Source organism: Eleutherodactylus coqui, chromosome 1, assembly GCF_035609145.1.
Source record: "Eleutherodactylus coqui strain aEleCoq1 chromosome 1, aEleCoq1.hap1, whole genome shotgun sequence".
Classification (NCBI taxonomy): Eukaryota; Metazoa; Chordata; class Amphibia; order Anura; family Eleutherodactylidae; genus Eleutherodactylus; species Eleutherodactylus coqui.
The window spans coordinates 484,706,121-484,731,419 of NC_089837.1; the positions used below are offsets into that span (position 1 = coordinate 484,706,121).

The following is a 25,299-nucleotide window of genomic DNA, read 5'->3' on the forward strand; positions in this document are numbered from 1 at the left end:
ATGGACGAGAAACAGCGAGCTGTGCAAATCAAGACAGCACACAGACAAGTGTCCATGTGCTGTCTGATGAGAGTTGCGCCCAAGCCTCTCGGGCACAATTCATACACAGGGTAAGTGTGCACCTGGCTCATACTTGGGCTAACTTCACACGGCCCAATATGGTCTTCGCCAACATGCATGTTCCCTGGTGATGCAAAGCGATTTTATAGCAAAATTGCCTTGCATCACTTCGGTGAGTTTCGATCCTCTGACACGGCTGACAGCCGCAGCAGAGGATTGCAGAATTTCTCCCATTGTATTTAATGTGGAAAACCTTGCATCGGGTTGGTCTATCTAGCATGTGGTGTGATGCTGCCTGCTGGCCCCACTGAGAACAATGTGAGATGTGATGTGAGAGCATGCTCCAAGATAGGATGTTCTGTCCTCGGGATAGGTCAATAGCTGATCCTCAGGATAGATCAATAGTTGATCGACGGGGTCTGCCCCTGGTGTCTGTTGGTCAGCTGATTTAAGAGGCCAGCACTGTCATATTGCCTGAGAGCAGTTCAGTCGCATTGAAGTGAATAGGGCAGAGCTGCAATACCAGGCACAGCCACTATAAAATATACAGCACTGTGCCTGGTATAGACTGAATTCCCAGCGACACTTGCCCAGTCGCCATTGTCACTTTAATCAGCTGATTGTCGGAGATACCCGCCAATGAACTATTGTGCGTCTCGCAATGCGCAAATCTTGTGCAATTTTCTTGCCCGTGTGAACCCGGCCTTACATACATTGCTTTGCATCCAATGAGGAGAAAACATGTTGAAGGTTTTTTGGAACTTTTTCTTATAAAGTACAAGGAAGTTGTGAGAAGAAGGACTCCAACTGTCTACTGTCTGCTTATCTCTCTCTGCAGGCTGGGCAATAAGGACTGCCAAGACCAACTTCAGAAACTCTGCAAACAGTTAAGGGGTCCACAAAATGCATTTGCGAAGTGTATTTCACAGACTATGATAATGATGTCAAGCCAAACAACCTAATAAAGGGAATGCAGTCATCTCATAAATCAGCAGACACCTGACTAGACAGGTTTCAGTGCCGAGATAATGAACTGGTCGTATATAAGGAACCAGCTCAGCAGGCAAACACTTTAGACTCCCACGTCCAAAGCACAAATAAGGCAGTGTTTGCCCTCCGCAGGTGCTGGAGACAGCCGGGAGAGATAAGCAATGCAGCTAATGGCGCACAATCTATGGAAGCTGATAACACTCCACAAGGGATCTGTTCACACAGACTTTTCTCCCTACATGGTTTTCCCATGCCACATTTACGACTGGCGAAAAGTCACTGAGCAGAAGAAAAGCGTGAAACGCTCGCTGTGCGTGCTTAGCCCTAATCCAGAGTCAGACATACGGTCAGAAATAAATGGTTGCCAATAGCATCTTTACACTATGGACAGGTAGCCCAGAGTGAACAGAACGGTCTATGCGGACATGCTATACAAGGCAAAAGTTATATCTCGTATAAGCAAATCTGACCAAGTGGGTGTGGCTAGCTGGTAAGAAAATGGGCAACAATACAGATTTATACTGTTTGCGGTATTTTGTGTGCAAACTAGATTACAGCAGCAGGAAATACTCTGGTTTCTTCTGCCTCCTTTGGACGAGGCAGGCAAAGCATCGTTGAGAATCGTTGACTTCTCCTTCACAGCGCTGTGAGCGGGAAATGCTTAAGCGTAACGAGACGTGAACGAGCCAACCATGAGTTATTGCAGGCTGAAACTGAAGGACTGACGAGAAGTGAACAACGCTCGTTAGTCATTCAGTTGTTAGCTTGCATTCGGACCCAACAATAATCGCTCACTTTTGTTTGAGCGACAATCGTTACGTGTAAACAGGCCATTATCACCCGCAGCATGTTCGATTAGGAGTCCTGCTCTACAAATACGTGATAAGAAAGAGCTAAAAGGGGTATTTTGGGAGTGAACTACTACTGATTACTTCTCCTTGGGATGGGTATCTCTGCCAATCAGCTGATTAAAATGACAACAGCGACTGGGCAAGTGTAGCTGTTACTGAAGTCTATACCAGGCACAGTGTCATATTTTAAAGTGGCTGTGCCTGGTACTGCAGCTCTGTCCTACTCACCTGAATGCAACTGAGCTGCTCTCGGGCAATATGCTAGCACTGGCCTCTTCAATCAGTACCGCACTGATCGACAGAGACACAAGGGGCAGACGACCCCCCCCATCAAACAACTATTGACCAATCCCGAGGACAGGTCATCAATAGTTCACTTCTGAACTTCTCCCGACCATCAACTATTGCCCTATCCAGAGGATCAACAATAGTTTACTTCCGGAAAATGCCTTTAAAAGGCAGCCCATTACTAAAACAGACTCATTTACTCACCTCGGGCCAGCAGCATTTCCTTTATAAAGGCCTAGTCAGACAATGATTATCGTTCTAAACTAATCGTTCTGTCTAAAGGCGCTGACATCGTGCACTATTTGTTCATCGCTAATTTTTAGCAAGCTAAGAATCAGCGATGAGCCTTATCAGCACCGTGCGCTGAGTTCTCAGCGGGATGGAGCTCTCAGCGATAGATCCGACAACAAAGCAGCTCCTGCTGTTCTGGGCGCTATCAGCTCAGCGGAATACCATCTGATAGCTCCGAGAACAAAGCAGCTGTTTGCAGAAGACCGCACTCCCGCTCTTTACCGCAAATAACGGGAGCCTTCATTTACACACTAATAAGCTCTTACGTAGCTAATAAGCTACGTAAGAGCTTATGCAAAGTGATTGCTCAAAATGGTCACTCAAACTGCTGTTTGAGCAAATTTTGAGCAATCATCTTGCCGTGTAAATGCATCTTAAGTGTGTGTTCTCCGGTCTAATCGGAGGTTGCATTCTTCTGGGTGACGCTTCAGCCCATATGCATTCTGGTTCCTGTTCTTGGCTTCTTTGGTGAATACCAATCTAGGACTCCATCTACGTACACAGTTTCATGTTCACATTAAGCTATGAGGCGTAGTATGCCTAAAACCTCTCCTAGGTCAGTGAAAGCCGGTTACTGTTCATGGTCCCTGGGCCCTCACATTAATAAGTGGGTAGAGCGTTCCTGAATCTCTCTGCTTGATCACAGAGAGTACAATAACTTCACAGTCCTCTCTATCCCTCCCTGAATTCATCTCTATGATCCGTGCACCGGAGCGCGAACTACCAGAGCTCAGCCTCATGCGAGGGTTGGAAGCTAACCTGCAGATAGTTGGATAGGGGAAGAGGGGATGCACAAGCTGCAGTCTATTAGAGGCTGGGGTCCTAACTTCCCCATTCCCTAGCTACAAAGGCTTAAGGACCTTTTACATGGAGCCGATTACTAATCTCAGACCCGCTCTGCCTCCACTCACCAAACAGCTATCGCTCCTGTGCTTAAGTGCACAATGGTCGTCCCGAATAAAACTTAAGGCCCATTTAGACACAACGATTATCACTCAAGATTCGCTCAAAAGCAGTCTTTTGAGTGATAATCGTTGCGTGTAAACGCACGCCCATCGTGCATGTTTCGTTACCCATTCGTTCATCATCTTTCAGTCCGCTTAAAATCCATCGTTTGGCAGTTTGCTCTTCGTTTGGTTTAAATGACATTTGTTTAACCGTTCAGCGATTTGAGGGGAGTGTTTAATCGTTTGGCGGGGCGTACATTCAGACGGCTAAAAGCAGAGCGATTGGCTGTTGGGAGGACAAAGCTCCGATTTTAACACTCCCACCTAGTGCTCAACCATTGGCCGTGCCGTTGTGACGTGCCCTGCAAGCAGCCCCATTCCAATGACAAAAATACTATCGTTTGTACCACCTAGTTTTTTTTTCATATAATTCTTTCACAATCCCTTAACATAGATCGCCTATAATAGGTGCCTTTTATAAATTTGGTGCCAATCTGGGGCAAGAATACGATTACTACATAAAAACTCATCCTGAAGGCTCTTATACAGATATGGCTGCATCACATGGCTCATATTCTCATGCGAGTTCTGTCTGTGCACAGAAAACTAACCCATTCATTTAAATGGGATCACTCACATGAGGGTTTTTTCACTTAGGACCAATGGTCTTAAGTTTTGAAAACATTGCAGCATGTCCTGTTTTCATGCAAGTCTCACATGAGAATGGGACATGTGATGTGGGGTGTCCGTGTGCCGTGCAATGCGAGTTATGTCCAAGAATCTTGGGTGCAACTCGCTCTCAGCCGTGTCAATATGGCCTCAGACTTTAGTAGTCTGAACAACTCTATAATGTATATCGGGTGGCTCAAGGTCGCCCAGATAGAGGATATCAGAAATAAAAAAAGAAGGATTAGAGACACTTGAGTCAGACCTTTTGTTTCTGGGAAGATAAGCGGTGCCAAAGCTGTCTGGCTGCTGCTCACCTTAGAGTCAGTTGTAATTCAGTCATCAAAGTGATAATTCACGGACTGCTTAAGGCCCAGTCACACCAGCCAATGTTCGCTTTAAAAAAAAATAAAAAATTGCAAATCGGCGATCATTTTAGCGATAATCGGTGCGTGTAGATGAGCGCCCATCGTCCGTTTTTTCAGGCTCTGTTAGCTGATCGTTAGATTCAAGTGAACCTAAAAATCGTCCTTCACTTTTATCAGCAGTTCTCCATGGGGAGTGCTGATAGCATTGTTTCCAGCTGGAGAACAAAGGATCTGAGCGCAGATAAGAGCCCTTGAGCTATTAACTGTTTTCAGAGAAGGCTTCATTTGCATACATAATTGGTACTTAAGTAGCAGAGTAGCTACTTAATACTTTATGCAAAATGATCCCTCAAAGCTGTCACTCAAAGTGTCCTTCATATGAGGCAGAGACCAGGGACAACTTCGTGCAGACGTAGGACCATCACCCCAACAGCGGAGTATGAAAAGCTTTTAGTGAATCGTGGAGAAACGAGCACATGTATCATAGCTGAACTGGCTTCTTGCACCGATGTCACGGATTTTCATACATTTAAAACTTGCAGCAAAGAACATAATTATTTATCAAAACTCAAACAGTAAACAGGGTGCAGAAAAGCCAACACACAAAAATGACTATAGCAATTAGGCTGCGCTCACATCTGCATTGGAAGTTCAGTTCGGAGGTTCCGTCGCAGTTCTAGTATAAAACCAGAAGAAATAGCGCTGCATGCAGAACGTTTTCTTCTGGTAAAATGCCGGGCAGCTGAGTGGAAACTGAACCGACCCCATTATAGTTAATGGAGTCCGTTCGGTTACATTATAAGACAGACCTGTTCAGCCAGGAAATTCCCCTCCTGCTCCCCAAACGACGCAGGAAAACTGAACCGCCGACGCACATATAAAGCAGCCTTAGAGATGTAACATTATAAACCACCATACACAACAGCTTCTTTTCTGATAGTAACTTACTGATTGCCAGGCCAAGCACTCCATGATCATGTGTTCGCAGCGCTCAAGATGTTTGATCATGTCTTTCGTTAGACTTGGTTCAGCTTTAATAAAGCTCTCAATCACTTTGAAAAAGTCAAATGCTCTCTGCTCAAAGACCCTGAGAATCCACGGGAAAGAAATGGGTAAAAGGTTCCCTAGTAGAAAAGAAAAAAAGAAAGAAATGTGTGGTTTACAAGCATTGGTCAATGAAATAACTTCATAAGTTAGACTCTCCCCGCATAGTGGCTGATCAGGGGAACTTGCAACATCCATTTAAATGAAAAACTGCTCCTTCCTGGTGGAACCACTTCTGGCTTTGGCTCAGGTTCTAGCCAATGAGACCAGATATGTGCTCTTTGGTTGTAATATATGAACCCCTTTTTGATTTTTCCACAGATGAGCAGTTACACATCTACCGGCAGTCACCACTACAGCTAAAGGTGCTTTAAGATGGAACAACTGTGCTTTAAAAAAAAGTTTTAAAAAATTCAAACAAGCCAAAATGAATAATTATCGTTCAGTCTAAGGCCCCCTGTCCACGGAAGTTGCGATAGCCTGCGGCGGATCTCCCCCGCCCGGGTGCAGGAGCCTGCAGATGGATCTCTGCAGTCAGCCTATCTGACAGATAGGCTCACCGCGGAGAATCGCGGCAATTTGCAGCATTGTGAACCCAGCCTTACTCTAACCTGCGATTTTGCTGCGGGGTGAACACACTTAAAATCTTTCTGTTTTCACAAAAGCCCTAGATTGGATCCTTCCTGCAGCCTGGTAACACAATCACGCTCAGGGCAGCAGTTCTCCATAGATTTCTGCTTGCAGGAATGTATCTCCACTCTCTATGTATATATACACATGACACTGAGCAGTAATGGGTTACAGCCATGTTTCCACAAACTCCAGTCCTCACAACCCCCTCAACAGGTCAGGATTTGAGGATATCCTATAGAGAACACCTGTGGCAAGGTCTCAAACACTGACAATAATGACATCACCTGTGCAATACTGAGGAAATCCTGAAAACCCGACCTCTTGGAGGGTCAGTAGGACTGGAATTTGGAAAATGCTGGCTTACACATTTTCTGTGCCCAGTGTGCAGCAAAGTACAGTTTGCTGTGCTTTATACCACCCAGACAAAAGATGCTTTTTTTCCCCCTTTTGCCAGTGGATGAGGTCCTCTGCTTTACTGGCAGATACAATGACTATGCGCGCCCGATGGCCTCTGAGCTCAGCCGTAGGCTGCTCCCACACAGGCATCTAAAAATGAGGTGTTTTACAAACGTGTTTGACTGAGTTTTTAAGCACACCCCATCATTGCAATTGGTGAAGAGGTGCATAATAAAAAATAAAATGGTGAAACGCACTGAAATCAAGAGAGGCGTTTCACAGAGTTTATCGCAGCATTTGGAACGCCGCACCGAACGCTGTAAAAACCGACCGTGTGAGAGCGGCCTAATTGTAGCTCATCATACCATGACTTGACAATGTTCCATAGTGTTTTACAGCACAATCAGGAGTGAAAATATTCAACAAGTAAAAATACAAGATTAGAATGCTAATAGAAGTACGAAATTAAATATACATGAGAACACGGGCCATAAAACCTAACGAATCTACAACATACATGATAAAAACATGAGCTTGGGGAATTTAAAAAAGTTTACAAAATTAGACAGATTGTTTGGCAAGAGGTAGCTCTGCAGTAGTGGCTAAAAAGAGGCTGCCGAGCACAGACTGCATGGTATAAAAGGGGAGGTTTACAGGTTTGTATGCTTTTTGTTTTTAAAGTCACGTTTTAGTGGCAGTTTTTCATGCAGTTTTTTGAACCAAAGCCAGAACTTCTACTACTCTCTCCTTACTAGAAGCACTTCTGGCTTGAAAAATCTCATGAAAAATGGTCACAATAAAGTGTGAAACCACCCCTAAAGTTGCTCTTGACATATGTAATAATAGTGTTCCCATCCATTGGCTTCACCGCAAACTCAAGCTCTATATGCCTCTTCATAACCACCTAGATAGACATATGGACCATTTGTGCTCCTTGCTTGTAGCAATATTCCATATAGTACATTTCTTTTTTTTTTTATATATACAGGAGCTACATTATACAGATTGGTAGTTACTGTAGTATGTAATATAGTATCGGTTATGTTATAATGTTAACATTTTTTGCATAATGTTACACAATATTGGGTTCTCGGTCTCTTTTAGGCCTAATGCCCACAGCGTTTCACTGCAGCTATTAGCTTCTATTGAACCTAATAGCTCAATGTACCTGCTGCGGAATTCCACCGCGGAATTCCGCAGCATGTCCTATTTGCCGCGGGAATACGTGCCAGTAAATGCGTGTAGTCAATAGAAGCCGCCCGTCACGCTATACTTCTGCTGTAGCACAGCGGAAGTATAGCGTGAATACGCGCTCCGCCTGGCGCATCATGCCTGTACTGCACATACGCGTCGGCAGTGTAATGCAGGAGCTACACAGCGGATCTGGGGGAGAGTATGGCGTCTTTGTGGGGGGTGCCGTGACGAACTCTGCTGCCGTGGGCATGAGGCCTTAGTCTAGATTTTAGTAAATATGCAACAAAAAAGATCCCTTGACTTACTTCCATAAGTAGCCACGACCACTTCAACAGCACAGGCCAACAGACATCTATGGAATGTGTCATTATTTAACAACCTGCTATATTAAGACAAAGAAAAGTAAAGTAAAGAGAAAGGAAAGCAAACATACCCACTTCACAGTTATTGACAGAAGTAATATTTATAGGCATCTATTGGGATTGCAGTAACGAATCCAAACATCTTATAAAAAGCCAAATGATAAGCAAAAAAAAATAATTTTTTTAAAAGAATTCTGGGCAAACTTAGGTACAAAGTGCAAAGTGTGAGAGGGAGGAGCATGGCACTGGGGTTTAACGGGAATCTGTCAGCAGGAAATTATTATTTAAATCAAGTTTCAAATTAAAAAGACTTAAGATTTTTTTTGGCAAATTTTTCTAAAATTTCCATGTCATTATCTATATTGAAACCAAAAATATCATGAAATCTTGCAGTTTTCACACTAGCTACTGAACCTCATAAAACAAGGCTTACGCTTCCTGTTCTGTAGAGATCATTTTTCAGCAGTCATCTCATTTTCATCAAATCACAGAACGGATTAGAATGAAAGTTAACACCTATACATAGATAATACTAGTTCTACCATTCACAATAGGTGATAGTGACAGCTCACCGCCTACCTGCATAATGACAGAGCATGCCTGGAAAAGGCTTACATATAAATCAATGAGAAAGCTATGAACTACAGGTTCCTATGTCTATATGGCTGCTGTAAAGCATATTTGAGTGCAGTTAGCAGCTCGCGCAAGACGGAAAACCCCATGATTATGTACAGAAAATAAAATTAAAAAATATGCAACCAGAGAATTAAAAACAAATGAGGAAAAGAAAATGTGCCAGTGTTTGTTTTTAATTACAAAAAAAATATATAATTTTTAATTTAATTTTTTTAAAGTAACATCCCCATTAAAAAAACTATGCATTGCCCCTTGGACCCGGGACTAGCCATAACACAGTACACCAATCTGCCCAAGTGTTTCCTAAAAGAGGTTGTTGTCCCACCACTAGAAGTTATCCCCTATCCACAAGATAGGGAATAGCTAACTAGTAGAGATCCAACTGCTGGGACCCCAGTCATCATGAGTAAGGCGGTCCTGAATGTTTATGCATGACTACAGCAGTGGTCGATCATGTGTTCTGGTGCTCCATTTATTTCAAAGAGACTGCTAGAGATAGCTGAGTGGTTAAATTTGGTTATCTTCGGCAGTCCCTCTGAAAACAATATAGTGGCAGTACACATGCTGAAATGTCCCTCTAATCATTCCTGGGACTTTCAGGACCCCTATTACAATGATCGGTGGGGACCCAGGAGTGTTCCCCACCTATTCTCTTTGAAAGCTGTACTAATCAAGCATTTACAGAAAATTTTGTGAATTTCCCATAAATGTTAACATAAAACACTTCTGTAAGCAGAGTTTCTATCAAATTACATGATGGCAAAGGCCCATTTACACTGAACGATTATCGTTCAAAATTCATTCAAGCCATGGCATATGAGTGATAATCGTTGCGTGTAAACGCTGCTATCGTTCGCTCTTTGGCTGCACGATTATTTTAAAATGAGCTTAAAAACGGGAATTTTTCTTACCGATAATTCCCTTTCTTAAAGGCATCATGACAGCATACACCTGGAGGTTGCTCACCTGCTGACCTGATGGGACAGGAAGAGGCAGAACATAAAAAGCACCTCCCCTCCACCAAACACCAGTGCGTTCCAAATAACCACAGTGACAGTATACTTAACCAGAAGGTGTGTTTTATTGGCCCCACACACCTTAGACAAAGAAATCATAAGCATACACATTACCTCATGTGTTTAAGCCAACAAGGGTAACCGTGTCGGTAGGGGGGGAAAAGCCCGTATGCTGTCATGATGCCTTTAAGAAAGGGAATTATCGGTAAGAAAAATTCCCGTTTTCCCTTCGTCATCATGACAGCATACACCTGGAGGAATACCAAATAACTGGCATGGGCTTTTTTAGGGAGGGATTACTGCTTGAAGCACCTTCCTCCCGAAGGTTGCATCCTCACTAGATTTTAATGTCCAGCCTATAAGGTTTAATAAACGTATGACTAGAAGTCCACGTGGCTGAGTTACAAATCTGTTCGATTGAGGCGTGCGCTCTTTCTGCCCAGGAAAATGCCACCGCCCAAGTAGAGTGGGCTTTCAAACCTTCTGGGGGAGGAATGCCCTTGGCCTTGTAAGCCTCCTGGATGGCTCTTCTGAGCCACCTGGATGGCTCTTCTGAGCCACCTGGATGGCTCTTCTGAGCCACCTGGCTATTGAATCTTTAGAAGTAGCCTTCCCTTTGGCCTGCCCCTGAGACTGAACGAAAGTTAGTCAGTCTTTCTGCAACTTTCCGTTGCCTCAAGGTACACTAGTGCAGCTCTTTTAACGTCAAGATTATGGAGCCTCTGCTCCTTTTCGTTTTTTAAAATTTAGACAAAGGCTGGAATGACTATTGGCTGGCCTCCGTGGAAGTCTGACAAGACTTTGGGTTGGAGGGAAGGGTCTAAGGAGAATACGATCTCATCAGGGTGCATAGTCATATATGGGGCCCTTTGCGAAAGTGCCTGAATTTCACCCACGCACATAGCCGACATAACTGCCACAAGGTGGGCTACCTTGTACGTCAGCAAGGCGATGGATAGGTTTCTAATAGGTTCAAACGGGGGAAAATCGCAGAAGGCCTGAAGGACTATAGTCAGATCCCGGGGGGGGGGGCCGCACCATCAGCTTTATGAATGGATGCAATCTGCTCGCTCTTCTAGGAAATTTCCTGATCCCCTTGTGCTCAGCAAGCGTGAGATCAAAGAATGCCCTCAAAGCCACTACTTGGGCTTTGAGGGAATCTGGACTCAACCCTTTATACGGGCCTGCCTGGACGAAATTTAAAATTTTTACGAATGTCTGATTGGATGTCCTGACCCATCCATTCTGAGAATTTTTTCCCGACTTTGGGATAAATCTTTTCCGTCGAGGGCATAAGGCTCTCGCACATAGTGGAAACCCCGTTAGATGATAAACCCTCTTCTAAGAATTTTACCCGTTCAAGATCCAGACTGTAAGCCTGAACTTGTGAACCTCCGGGTAGAGGAGAGGACCCTGCAGCAATAGGTCCAGTCCTGACGGAAGATGGAGAGGCTCTCCCACTGACAGATCTCAGAAGAGGAAACCAAGGTCTTTTGGGCCAATAAGGCGCTACTAACGTTACTGACAGCCCTGGCCGCAGTAATTTCTTAGGGGTAGCGGAATCAGGGGTAAAGGGGAAAAAGCGCAAGCTAAGTCCCAAACCCAGGGGTGAGAGGGGGCGCCCGTGCCTAAGGCTTGTTTCTCCGAGTCTCGGGAAAAGAGAAGACGGCAATTGGTATTTGCGCTTTACGCAAACAAAACTATTTTGGGTGCCCCCTATTTGTCCCGAGTAGGTTAGACACTTCGGGATGGAGTCCCCACTCTCCTGCGTCTACTTTCTTCCTGCTTAGAAAGCCCGCGACTGAATTCTCGGCCCCTTTTATACGGAAGGCCGACAGTTACTTAGTTGTGAGTTCCGCCCATTGAAGGAACCTTCTCGCCAAATGCTGAAGTAGAGGATTCCCGGTGGAACCCTGGTGGCGAACGAGTGGCACTGCCATCATGTTATCGTAAAAAAAATCCTCACATGCTTCATCCCTAAACAGTTTGCAGGCTACGTCGGGTTTCCCAAACCCCATTACGTTCTCTAACGTTAGATAACCTGGATCTCTCATGAGGGTCTTAAGTACCCTGTATATGGCCACCTTCAAAGGTGACGCCTCACCCTTTTGCGCTGGCATCAGTTATCGCATCAGTTATCAGTTACCCCATTAAAAGGTTGTCTGAGGACAACCGTCAGCGGAGTGAGGATCTAGCCCTAGTGGAAATAGGGATTGTCCTGTCAAGTGAGGACTGACTTGTCCCCATTCTGGAGGATAAGTGTCTGAAGATCACGGCTGTGGAATTGGGCCCAGGGAACCACTCCAATGCATGAAGTCATTAGCCCCAGGATCCGCATCGCCTCTTATTGAAACTGTAGATTTTTTATAGAGAGCAGAACATTCTCTAGAATGAGCTGTTTCCTTAGAGGAGGAAGGGATGAACATTGGAGACGAAAATCCAAAATGACTCCTAGGAATTTTTTCCTGGTGTCCGGATCCATGTTGGATTTCAAATCATTACTGATCCAGCTCAGACCCTTAGACAGCTGAAGCGTGGACCCCCAGTATGACCTCAGAATAGTGAGGGGATCTGCCACCAGCCGGAAACCATCTACTGAGCTATGCCCCCTTTCAGATGGGGGATGATGATAATCCCGCGATTGTGCAGAAAGGCTACCATTCCAATCACCCCTTTGGAAAAGCTCCGTGAAGCAGAGGAGATTCCAAAGGGAAGGCGCCATTCTCAGCGCAAATTTAGGAACTTTTTGCGAGTTGTCATAATTGGGGATGTGATAATACTCATCCTTTATGTCAATCGTAGCCATAACGCTATCCCTACCAATCAGGGGGGTTGCGGTTCTGATCGTCTCCATCGGTGGGAGCCATCTGGTTCAGAAAGAGAGGGGAGTAAAACCCTTTCCCCCATTCCGTCTTAGGGATGGGGATAACTGCACCGATATCCAGCAAGATTTGTTCACCCTTAAGAAGAGCCTGCTCTAGGGTTGGTGCCGGGATGACGGTCACGGTAGAACCGGAAGCCCGTACTTGGACCCAGGCCCACACAGTCCGAGGTTAAAAAGAATCAATTTGGAGGGCGGGGTACTAGCTCAAATCTTGTACCCCTCCGTCACCAGGCCTGCGCTTGTGGGATCGATTCCTGTCATTAGGATCGTTTCCCAGCATGTGGTAGGCGCCGTCAGTAGCTATGTTTCTCCAACTAGTGCAGAAGTGAACTAATCTTCTGCGGGCATGAAGATGCAGGTTGAGGGACAACAGTAAGACCCTTACCGCTTCCTCCGGTCTTTCCATTCCCCACTTATGTTATAGAGGAGGGACATGGAATTAAGGCGCTTTTGCGGGGTCTGATGACTAGCCGCCCCGAACGGGTAGGTTACACAACCTATCTTTGGAGGTTATGTCTTCTTGACCACTACTTTACCCCTGAATGACTGCCGCAGTGGTGCCGGAAAGCCCGTCCTTGGACCCAGGCCCACGCAGTCTCCGGTTAGCTCCCGGATGAGGTACTTCCCACTGGGGCAACCGGGGCTGGCAGAAGAGATGCTCGTGTTGGATAGGGCTGCCTGAGATCCGAAGCAGACTGTAGAAGCTGACCTAGTCAAACCGCAGTAGAGCGAGCCACCAAGGTGGCCGCAGTATTAGCTTTATAATGAAGCTGGACGTGGACCAAGCCTTACGCATGGTCATGTCTACTTTGTTGCCTTTGAGCGGGACGTATCCTCAGATGGAGTCTCCTCAAGGATAGCCACTTCATTGTCTGCCAATAAAGGACACTCTTAAAATTCTTTTAGAAATTAAGGGAGCTTGATCCATACAATTCCAATCATTAAGGATCAATGGTTTAACCCCTTGAGTGGCACGCCCGGAAAAGTTCCGTGACGAGCTCCACTGCTCATAGCGACATAGCCTGGAAGATTTCCGGGCTATGTATCACTATGGGAGCTGCAGAGCACAATGCCACAAGCTGTGACAGTGTGCTCTGCCTGCACAGTCCCACAGAGAACAAAGCAAGGGCTTTGAAAAACCAGCAGAAGATATTGCCGACATGTCGGCAATGTCCTGCTTTGTTTACAGGTTGCCATAGAGACCATCGGCTTGTCAGAAGCAAGCCGATGGTCTCTGTGGCAGGGAGAGCTGGTTGTTAGCTGTCAGAGGACAGCTAGGTACTAGCTCTTACAGCAGAGATCAGAGAAAACCTCCGATCTCTGCTGTGTTAACCCTTTACATGCTGCAGTCTATGTGACTGCAGCATGTAAAGGGCTGTCACTGCAGCATGTAAAGGGCTGTCACCATCGGACCCCTGGAATGTGATCAGGGGTCCTGATGGGTCCCTGTGGAAGTCCCCTAAAAGGACAAAAAAAAAAAAAAATTAAAAAAAAAAAAAAAGTAAAAAAATTATTATAAAAATAAAAAAAACACTTGTCTCCCTTTACTTTGTAAAAAATCAAAAATACAATCACACATGTGGTATCCATGTGCGTCGTAATGACCCAGAGAAGGAAGTTAATACATTATTTAACCCCTTAATGACATGGCCCCTTTTTTCTTTTTTCCCCATTTCTTTTTTTCCTCCCCCCTGTTTAAAAAATCACAACTTGTCCCGCAAAAAACAAGCCCTCATATGGCCATGTCAATGGAAAAATGAAAAAGTTATGGCTCTTGAGACGCAACTGCAAAACTAGTTGAAATTCAATGATTAGACCATTTTAAAAAACCTGCCCTGGTGGGCACGACAGGGTGGTAGGAAACCTGCCACTCAAGGGGTTAAGTGTGGCGTTTACAGGGAATGTAGATTTACGTTGTGGAAGCAGACTCGCAACATGACGTCCTGCACAGTGCAAGGTTTTTAGCGTTTTTTTTTTTTTTTTCCCCAAACGAGATATTTTTTCTCCCCCTGCGACACTTCCAAGATCTACAAGATTGAATTCTACTGCCATGTCAGAGTCGGACTCTAACACTGCTGGAGCAGACCCTCTTGTGACCCCTAAGGGCCCTGGTTGGAGGTCCGAGAGGTAGGACTGTTTCTTCCCGGACAACTGACTGGATTTCAGACATGGGGGAAGATTTTTCTTCCTGCAGAATTTTCGCTGAGCAGGAAGCGCATAATGTTTTAGAATAGGAGTCATGAAGTTTTGTAAGCATACAGGACGCTTTTTACTTCTCCTCCTAGCCTCCCTAGGTTTTTGAGTATCCCTGTCGTACGTGACAAGGGAGAGCTCTGTTAGTAAGGGAAGTGTAGTGCAGGTGTCTGTAGGTTGGCCCACAGGACCACTTACAGTTTGGAGATTCTCTGGGTCCTCTCTTGGCCGACATCCTGCGCTTGTGGGATCCATTCCTGTCCTTAGAATCGATTCCTATCGTGAAAAAAACAAAACACCAGGCCACGCCCCCTTTGTGCGCTCCATCGAGGCCACGCCCTCTTGCGGAGCATCTGGCGTCACACTCCTTCCTTGTGTTCCGCCTGCTACAGCCGGGACCCAGAGATGGCGGTCGCCGCCTGGTTGGCGACCGCGGTGGCGCCGGAAAGTCCGTCCTTGGACCCAGGCCCACCGGAGATGGCGGCCGCAGCCTGAAATGACGGCCGCAGTGGTGCCGGCAGCCCGTACTTGGACCCCGGCCCACGCAGTCCCCGGAAAGCGCCTAGATGGGGTCCTTCCCACTGGGGTTGCCGGGGCTGCCCGAAGAAAAACGCCGCCGCTTCGCCGGTAAGTCCTCCTCCGGCATGGGACAGCGTCGCTGGAGCTCTGCCGTTGCTGTCCTGAAGGGACAGGAAAAACACTGGTGTTTGGTGGAGGGGAGGTGCTTTTTATGGTCTGCCTCTTCCTGTCCCATCAGGTCAGCAGGTGAGCAACCTCCAGGTGTATGCTGTCATGATGACGAAGGGAAATCCATTGTTCAGCCAGAGAGAGATAACAGGGACTGCTTGCTGTGTTCTGCACCGAAGCGGTTGATTCCATTATATTCAGCCGACAGCCCATGCAAGAACAATGGAGCTATGTGCAGAGCTCAGACCACATGCTGTGCTCTGCAAACAACTCCAGGATGCCCTTTTTACATGCACATGAAGTTGATAAAGTGCTAATGGACATTAGTGTCCATTAACACTTTATGCAAAATGATCACTAAAACTGTCAATCTTTAAATGGGGCTTTACAAACGCAGATAGATATTAAGTTCAGGAAGAAGTCCTTAAAATCTAGGCATAGTACAATGCATTTTCATTGGCAGACTTGCTAAAACATAGTACATTTTATGTATATTGATCACTTAAGTAGCTACATATATATGCAAGAATAACTTGTAATAAGTTTGTTTAAAAAAAAATTAGAATAACTAACCTGGGCATTTTTTTCCCATCTAAGCCAAATTGGGTTCTAGGAGTCCCAGTGGGTCATTGTTCAGGCCTAGCTATAGTCACGGCTGTTTGTACAGTGGAAATCAATGTATTACCAGTTCAACAAGTAGATTTGGTTTGCTCAAAGTTCAATAAACTCCTTTGATGAATAAAGGACTTTGATGCAGTTTAGCTATAATAGTGCCATCTACATTATGAGGCTTCTTGATGTCTTCAAAATTGTCTGTACTACCCATCGGGGTTAATAATAAAAAGTGCATTTATATTTTTCAAATAAAAACGAAATACTGATACAGATTTTTAATAATCGATTTTAATTTTCTGACTGTAGGTCGTTATATATTTTATTTACACGATTACGATTAGCCATCTTGCCTGAAAGGGGTTGTCCATTTACCAAGACGACCTTGTCTATATGAGTCCAGCTGTGCTAAAAGAAGCTGTACTTGCCTGTCTTCAGCCCCTACGATCCAGCGCTGCCGTGGGCCTGGCGTTTCTGGTGTAGGATGACGTCACCAGATATCACATGACTGCTACAGCCAATAAGAGGCTACAGCAACATCGGTTCAAACTCCTGCTATCATGGCACCCGGGATGTAAGTCAGATGACAGCCAATGACGTCAATCTCCTCAACAAACGCGGTGACCATGGTGGGGCTGCAATGCTGGATCATGGGGTCTGAGGATGGGTAGGTACAGCTCCTTTTCTTATTTTAGCACAGCAGGACCCATAGAGACAACGTTGGCCAGTAACTGAACAACCCCTTGAACTACTGTTAAAAGCAGTTAAGCTTTACAGCAACCACCTGGACTGTAGGAACACATCATCTGGAAAGCTTCATTGACTTCTATGGGAGAATGTTCTAGGCATGCTCTGTGACGTGTGCAGCAGTCATCGTGTAGTGGAAGGTAGAAGATGACGTCACAACAAGTCATCATGGTAGATCAGGCACTGTTGCTGATGGATCTAGCACTGCTCACAATATACAACTCACTAGCAGAGGCACCAACAAATTACTGGAACAGGAGACAGGATTAAAAATACATTTTTGTATCTAGCACTGCTCTCACTTGCGTAGATGTGAACCTAGCCTTAAGGCCCATTTAGACAACGATTATCGCTCAAACGCCATCGTTGAGCGATAACCGTTGCGACTAAATGTGCCCATCTTTCAGTTTTCTGCTGATAGATGGATTTCAGTTCGGCTCAAAATTCGTACACGCCGTGTTCTGCCCGGGGATTGCTGATAACAGCTGATGACATTGTCTCAGCTGTAATTAGTGCGGCAGAACAAAGAATTTATTCAGAGAACAGCGGGTGGTCCTCTGAATAAATTTAGCAGTTCACTTGCTACTAATTGGTACTAATAGACATTAGTACCAATTAGTAGATTATGCAAAATGTTAACTTAAAAGCCCTCTTTTGAGAGATCATCTTTTGTCTAAATGCCCCTTTACTTTTCGACTGTATTATTGTCTGTAATGATAATGAGATGACTTCTAAAACGTGCCAGACTATCGTGAGGCCAGTGGCCAGTTTGAAAACTGCAAGATTTCAAAATTTAACTTTCATATAGATAATGACATGACAAAAAAAAAAAAAAAAAAAAAAACACACTACATTATTTTCTCATAACATATCCCCTTTAGGCCGCCTACACACAAACGGATTTGAAGTGCGGAAACCGCGATTGGCACCCGTGTAGATGATCCGCTGTAATATTCACCCATTGGAAAGCATTAAAGGGGTTGTCCCGCGGCAGCAAGTGGGTCTATACACTTCTGTATGGCCATATTAATGCACTTTGTAATATACATTGTGCATTAATTATGAGCCATACAGAAGTTATAAAAAGTATTTTACTTACCTGCTCCGTTGCTGGCGTCCTCGTCTCCATGGTGCCGACTAATTTTCGCCCTCCGATGGCCAAATTAGCCGCGCTTGCGCAGTCCTGGTCTTCTGTTCTCTTCTATGGAGCCTTTCGTGCAGGATGCCGGCTCCGTGTAGCTCCGCCCCGTCACGTGCCGATTCCAGCCAATCAGGAGGCTGGAATCGGCAATGGACCGCACAGAAGAGCTGCGGTCCACGGAAGAAGAGGATTCCGGCGGCCATCTTCACAGGTAAGTATAGAAGTCACCGGAGCGCGGGGATTAAGGTAAGCGCTCCGGTAAGCTTTCTGTACGTCCCTGCATCGGGGTTGTCTCGCGCCGAACGGGGGGGGGTTGAAAAAAAAAAAAACCCGTTTCGGCGCGGGACAACCCCTTTAAGTTCCACAGCTTCAAGCAGACATGCGGATGCGAATTGCAATTTTTTTCGAGCGATCATATGGCAGTTACATTGCAGATGGGCGTGGATTTGTATACAGATAGTTCGCAGGTTGCTAAGAGACCACATGAAATGAATTAAAGGAAGCAGAAATGCGGGGAAAAGACAGTACTGCACAGATTTTTTTCAGAGAAGGGCACACCATTGACCATTGCAGTATACAGCGTATTGGATATGGGCAGGTTCATTGCTCTCCCAAGCCAAGAGAGCAGTATGCCGTTCTGTAAGCGGTTCTAAGCTCTAACCACCACAGAAGCACAAGAGAATGGGCATTAACCTTTTGTATAGAAGGTGTTTTTTTTCCAGGGGGTTGGGCAACTTTCCGACGTAATCACGTGCATACGATCCGGAAGGATGTACACTGTGCATGCATGTAGATCCGTGCAGAAAACCGATCACATCCACAATCGTTGGTAAACAATTAGTTTCCGTGATGAATCGCGGGTCTTCTGTGGCGGAAATCATCTTGCGAAATCCGACCTGTTCATGTGCAGGCGGCCTTAGCTGATCTATTTTGACCTGAGGCCTTGTCACAACTTTCTGACTTGGACATTGATATCAGATGGGTTATGTTTCATCATTTCTTAACTTCATTTTCAATACACAAAGTATCGAGAAATATAAACTAGGAATTTGTTTAGAACAAATGCAACTAATATTTAATATAAATATTGGAAACATTTTTTGGGACTCCTAAGGAATTAAAAATTCTAGGGTCTGCTTAGAAACATAAAGATGAACTTGTACAAAAAAAATGCCCCCCCCCCCCCCCACCCATGCAGGATTCCATCAGCAGAGCTAGCTGTACATTTCTATCAACATGTAAAACCTCCATTGTAGTCCTGGGCAAGACAAACATTGCCATGCCAAGTAGTTGTGGGCAAGACAAACATTACCATGCCAAGTAGTTGTGGGCAAGACAAACATTACCATGCCAAGTAGTTGTGGGCAAGACAAACATTGCCATGCCAAGTGGACTCTGTTTACTACTTTGTACTGTAATACAACAGGAAAACAGCAGGGAAAGCAGTGCTGACAGATACAGGGGGCAGGAAGCAGACGGCTCGTTATGAAAACTAGACATTCCCTTAAGGTTTTGCACAACTACTTCTACAAATCCCCTGCAATCTAAACATACTTTGTTGGAATTAAACCTTTGAAGAACAAACCTGAAGTTTTGTACAGACAAGCGCTCTTGTTCCTGAAAAGCAAAAAAAAAGACAAAATAATGCAATAAAGCAGTATGAACTGTAAATAAAAATATTACCAATATGGGACTTGTATACTCGGGCACTGAAGGAAACTGTTCAAAGCATAACTCGCAGTATTATTAAGCAGAAAACAGGAAACGAGTTCTGACCATCAGATAAGTCAACTCACATTTGTTTGAAGGAATTTCCTTTGTGAGATCATTCCTAACAAAGCATGTGTGACCCTAATATAAAGGCGGTCATAGGCAGGCAACCAGGGCGAACCTTTGGGGGATTTTACTGTTACATGACAGACATGTCAAAACACACCGTCGCCAGCAACCAGGGCATCTCATGCCAGTTACAGGAAGCTGGATAGACACAATGTACGGTTACCGTCCTGTAGCCAAATGTAAGCGATCAGGCAGCAACTCTAGTAGAAAGTATAAGGCGCTTTTAGACAGAAAAGTTATTGCTCAAACGAGCGAAAATGAACGATAATTGTTCGGTCTAAACGTGAACCAACAACTAACGACGAATGAAAATTATTCGCGTTTCGTTCGCCATTCTAGTTATGCAGGAGTAAAAACCATTGTTGGCTCATTCGTTTATTTCAAACAGCAATCATTCAGTTCCTCTCATCCACTTATGCGGGGATGGGGCGATTCTGAGCAATTCTAGTTTGAATATGCCAACAATGTATCTGCCCGTCTAAATCAGGCTGCACGAGTGCGAATGAGTTTGCGGCGACGTCACTCACTCGTTCAAACGAACCCTTATATATGTCCCTTATCACTAATAGTATGAGCCAAAGTAGGTAAGAAAAAGGCTCTGCAGACTAGACGATATCCTTCACAATAGTCTTTAAAGCCCCATTTACATGCAAAGATGATCACTCATAATTTGTTCAAAAGAGAGGATGATTGACAGTTTGAGCGATCATTTTGCATAATCTGCTAATGGGCATTAATGCCCATTAGTAGCTTATTAGCTTTATTTGCATGTAAACGACCCTCCCTGAGCTGTGTGCAGAAAACAGCAGGTGATCTGTTATCTGTATTCAGCCCCTTTGTTCTCCCAAGGGACTGTAGATGAATACAATGTGATCAGCGCTCCCGTGGAGAATCACAGCGTGCGGTCACTGCTATCAACTCTCCAGCGAACGATGAATTTTAAACTCAACTAAAAATCAAAATTCGCCCAAAAAGCAACAGATGGTAGCATTTACACGCAACGATTATCGCTCAAAAGACATTGTTTGAGCGATAATCGTTGCGTGTAACTGGGGCTTGATAAGTGTCCATGTCGGACAAAGCACCACTGTCTGACATTACAGGAAGTAGAGCAGTTTCGGATATAACCACTCCATCATGCTCAGTCATCCCTAGACCTTATTTTCGATTGAAAAGGCATAATGTTCCCACATTGTCTTTCTCCTAGATGTAAAGGACAAGCCAGCAACTAAAATACAGTAAATAGCTATTCAACAATGGAGCATGACGAATAATCTATTTATGGCAAGATGGACCTCAAAATTAACTTATAATTAACACTTACTGATTTCAACATAGACTCCATGACCCGATAGTGCAAACGTACGCCAAGCATGTATCTCTGTAACAGAGTAAAAACATGTAAGTAGAATGTAACATAGTAACATAGTATGTAAGGCCGAATGAAGACATTGTCCATCTAGTCCAGCCTGTCTATCCTCCTGTGTTGATCCAGAGGAAGGCAAAAAAACCCAAGGCCAGAAGCCAATTAGCCCTTTTGGGGGAAAAATTCCTTCCCGACTCCCTAATGGCAATCAGACTGTTCCCTGTAGATGTAGAAGTTTCTCAATGGACGAATTCATATCAGGATGAAAAGCCAGCAGTGAAATGACTGCTACCCACTAGTTTTGCAAGGAACAGATAGATTAAAATTCTAAAAGGATGGGGGAAGGGGGTGGGGGAATTCCCCTCTCAGCACTAAAAATCCATATAGTTCGGCACCTTTGCAGGATTACGGAGAAGAAGGGAAATCCATATGCATGCCAATGAAGACCAGAGGCGTGCCTGGCAAGGAGCGGAAGGAAATATTTGAGTCTCCTAATCTCATTTTAATACAATGTGGGAAAACTTAATAAACAAATTGTAAAGGTACCGGAGCATGTATTGCTAAACTATTTAGTGATAAGGATTAGCAGCACTGTTAGAGGTTTATCGTGGATTTCATTGTAAAAACTTAATTCCCTTCAAATGCGTGTATTTTGGGCTGGCAATCACACAGGAGTGATAGTCGCTCAGTAAATGGAGGCGGAGTGGGCACAGATCTCTTCCAGCTACCCACTTATATTCACCAATTGCACCGAGCGAGAGTCACTCACTTCATTTGCAGTGAATTGAAACAAAGAGACTAATGAACGATTTCTCACTCAGTACCCTGTCAGGTACCTTAGTTGTCCAGTATAAACAATACTGAGAAATTGCTCGCCTGAGTGATTTTTCAGTCAATAGTTGTATAATGTAAAGCAATCATAAGGCCTAATGTTCATGGGCAGATTTGATTTGTGTAATCCGCACGCGAGATGGCAAATCAAGCCGCCCATTTAACACTTGCGGATCTGTTTTTATTTGATTTGCGTATGCCACGTGCGGATAATAAATTGCAGCATGCTCAGTTTTACTGCAGATGTGTTCCATTTATCTGTATGGGAGCTTACGATCCGCAGTGCATTGGCAAATACATTAACGGATTCACTACAGATTTGAAGGTTAAATTCAATTAAGGTGGTGGGAAAAAGGCTGGGAGGTGGGGTTACAGATTTTGTCCCAAGCGGGTGATACGCAGTGCATCTGCGTAGAAAAAAAAAAAACAACAACCCGCAATCCGCGATCTCCTGCAAGCAATAAAAAATAAGTTTAATGATGACTTGCAGTGCATCCGCTGCAGAAAGCCGCATGAAAAATCTACGCGCGCCGTGGACATGAGGCCCAAGACCTCTCTCACAGAGGCGTTTTTTACAGCACTAAGCCGCTCTTCATTTCAACTGGGCCTCTCAGACAAGCATTTTAGTGCAGTGCTTCGAGAGTGCACTAAAACGAACGCAGCATTTTCTATTTTACAGTGCTGCAGGGTGTTTTTGACACCCTAATTCACCCATTGAAATGAATGGAGTGTGTTAAAATAAAAAAAATAAAAAAACCGTAAAATGCAGTTTAACAGCTTTAACGCTGCTTACTATGCCACCGGGAGTGCAAAAAAAAAAATTGGTGACATCAGCTTGCTTTGCCTGCATTGTTACTACACAAAACATGCAGTAAAAATACAGGCAAACATTCACAAAAAAGCTGAAAACCGCTGCTCTGCATGCTGTGAAAAACTGTGTTAAAAGTCTCAATTTGAGATCTGTCAGTCAGTCTAGACGGACAGCTTAGGGCCCTTTTATACGTGATGACTGTTGAGCGTGATAGTCGCTCCTGTGCTTTCAAATAAGCAACAATTGCTCACTAGATCCAGGCGGAGTGCAGATATGGCAGGGACAAAACGTTATCCTTAAAGCCAATTTACTGTGCTAGATTAGATTCAGGGGGCTGAGTAGCATGAGCCAACACCACCCTGGTGCTGACATTCTTAAAAGGAGTTTTCACAGTTATTTAATTTTTCTATAAACATGCTCCCCATGTAAAATTAATAACAGAGGTGCTATACTCGCCTCTCCTGGCTCCACAATAACTCTGGTGTGGCAACCGCTAGTGTCCCCTGTGATGGGATGTCGTCACAGGCTAGAGCAGCCATTCACTGAGCTCCTTCATGTTTATTGGGCCATGGGAGACATGGCGTTGTTTCAATTTAATATCAATTGCTGAGAACTTAAACTGTGTTTTGAGCGTCATCGTCATGGTGCGACATGTTCTCTGTGAGGAAGTGTATTATAGAAGCAGAGTTTGTCTGTTTAACCAAATTAAACAATTCAACCCTGATCCAATAAGGGCGCTGTATCATTTTAGGTCTTATCAGATGCTTAATGGGAAACATTAATTTTGTTTTTAAGCGCAATCTTTGTTTGTCATTTGACCCTTTAATGGCACACCCGGAAAATCTCTGGGGTTTGCTGCACTAACCATGCAGTTAAACCCCGGAAGATTAACCATGGACAGCTCTAGTGCGGAAATATGCAGAGCACTGAGCTGTCATCTGAAGTCTTCCGGTGTTTTTGCCTTATACTCAGCGCAGCAAGCCCGGGGGGGGGGGGGGGGGGTCCCTGCCATAATACCAACTATTAAAGTAGTACAGTACTTTCAAATATTGCAAGATTAAATTGCATTGTTGACTCATTTTTAAAAAAAACTGCCCTGTGAGGCATGACATGGTAATAATAAATCTGCCACTGAAGGGGTTAAAGGGGTTGTGAGGGATTAAGATAGATGACTTATCCTGAGGACAGGTCATTAATATCAGATCGGGTGAGCGGCGCAGCCTCTTTTCATGTCTGTGACATCATGGTGAATCGGCCAAGTGGCCTGAGAGAAACTCAGTCACATTCAAGCTGCTATGAAAAGGAGTGTGCTGGAGTATGCTTGAAGTGACTGCGGCATTCAGACAGTTAATCAGGGGGAAACTCGAGAGGCGGACTGCCACAAATCTGATATTGATGATCTATTCTAAAGATAGATCATCAACATCTTAATACTTCTAAATAAGTACATTACCTGGTATCCAATTTCTGCAAAGGCTTGTCCAACTGCATCTGCAAACCTTTCTTTAAACACTAGACCCAAACGTTCCACTCTCTCAGTAATCGCCGTCCTCGGATTTAGTGTGCATTTCTGTAATGAATAAAAATGTAATTAAAGTATTGCTGGCTGGAGAACTGCAGTTGTATGAGAACTTTTGTGGAGTTCAGGTTTATTAGATTACTTCACTGTGATTACACTTAAGGCAAGAATCAAGTTTTTTTGCTGTGACTTTCACAGTAAAGACAAATATTTAATTCTGCTGCAAAATGTAATTGCACATTAAAACGGGTTGTGTGGGGAAAAAAATGTTAACAACCACGCGCAGGTGATAAAATAAAAAGAAAGACCACATACTTATCAGTCTTCGGCCCCTGGGAACTTAGCTGATAGTCTCCACTGCCTTATCTATGTCCTCTACAACTGGAAGTTAGGTGACCGCTGCAGCCAATCAGAGACCACAGCATTGCCTTCTGAATTCCTGGTTCGGGACAATGACACTGCAGTCTCTTACGCGCCGCAGCAGTCACCTGACTTCAGCGGCAGAGGACGGGGCATCAGACATCGGTTAGCTGCGTCCCATGGGGCTGAAAACAGATGACTATGCAGTTTTTGGTATTTTTGCTGTTTTTTGTTTCTTTTTTATCATCATCACATGCCTGGCTGCTTAAAGGTGTTGTGTTAGAAAAAGAAAACATTTTAAGTACACGATTATCTTGCAAACTGCTCGTTAGATTGAGCAGTTTGTGCACTAATTGTGCAGCGTAAACGTTTGCAATGAAAGAACGCTCAAAGATAAATCACTGATCGGATTTTTCATGCTGGCCATAAAATCATCGCTGGTCTATCGCTGCATCTGCCTGTGTAAACAGGCCGTCATTCATCTGCATGAATGACAACCTGTTTACTGTGAATGGAGGCAGCCACCAGAACAATCTCCAGTCCATTCCATCTCAATTCACTGAACAA

The 25,299-nt window shown here is 44.5% G+C and overlaps 1 protein-coding gene across 2 annotated transcripts in view; it reads right to left on the reverse strand.

The window, feature by feature from the left end:
- Positions 1 to 25,299, reverse strand: part of RB1 (RB transcriptional corepressor 1) — a 168,075-nt gene that overhangs the window by 108,046 nt on the left and 34,730 nt on the right. Inside the window, exons 13-17 of one of the 2 annotated variants that reach the window (XM_066586021.1) lie at positions 24,307 to 24,423; positions 21,170 to 21,226; positions 19,592 to 19,623; positions 8,034 to 8,107; positions 5,410 to 5,585 (exon numbers count right to left, since the gene is read on the reverse strand). In XM_066586021.1, the coding sequence (XP_066442118.1) occupies positions 5,410 to 5,585; positions 8,034 to 8,107; positions 19,592 to 19,623; positions 21,170 to 21,226; positions 24,307 to 24,423 (456 nt within the window). Of the gene's footprint in view, positions 1 to 5,409; positions 5,586 to 8,033; positions 8,111 to 19,591; positions 19,624 to 21,169; positions 21,227 to 24,306; positions 24,424 to 25,299 lie in introns of both variants that reach the window. The other variant, XM_066586015.1, reaches the window with a different exon arrangement.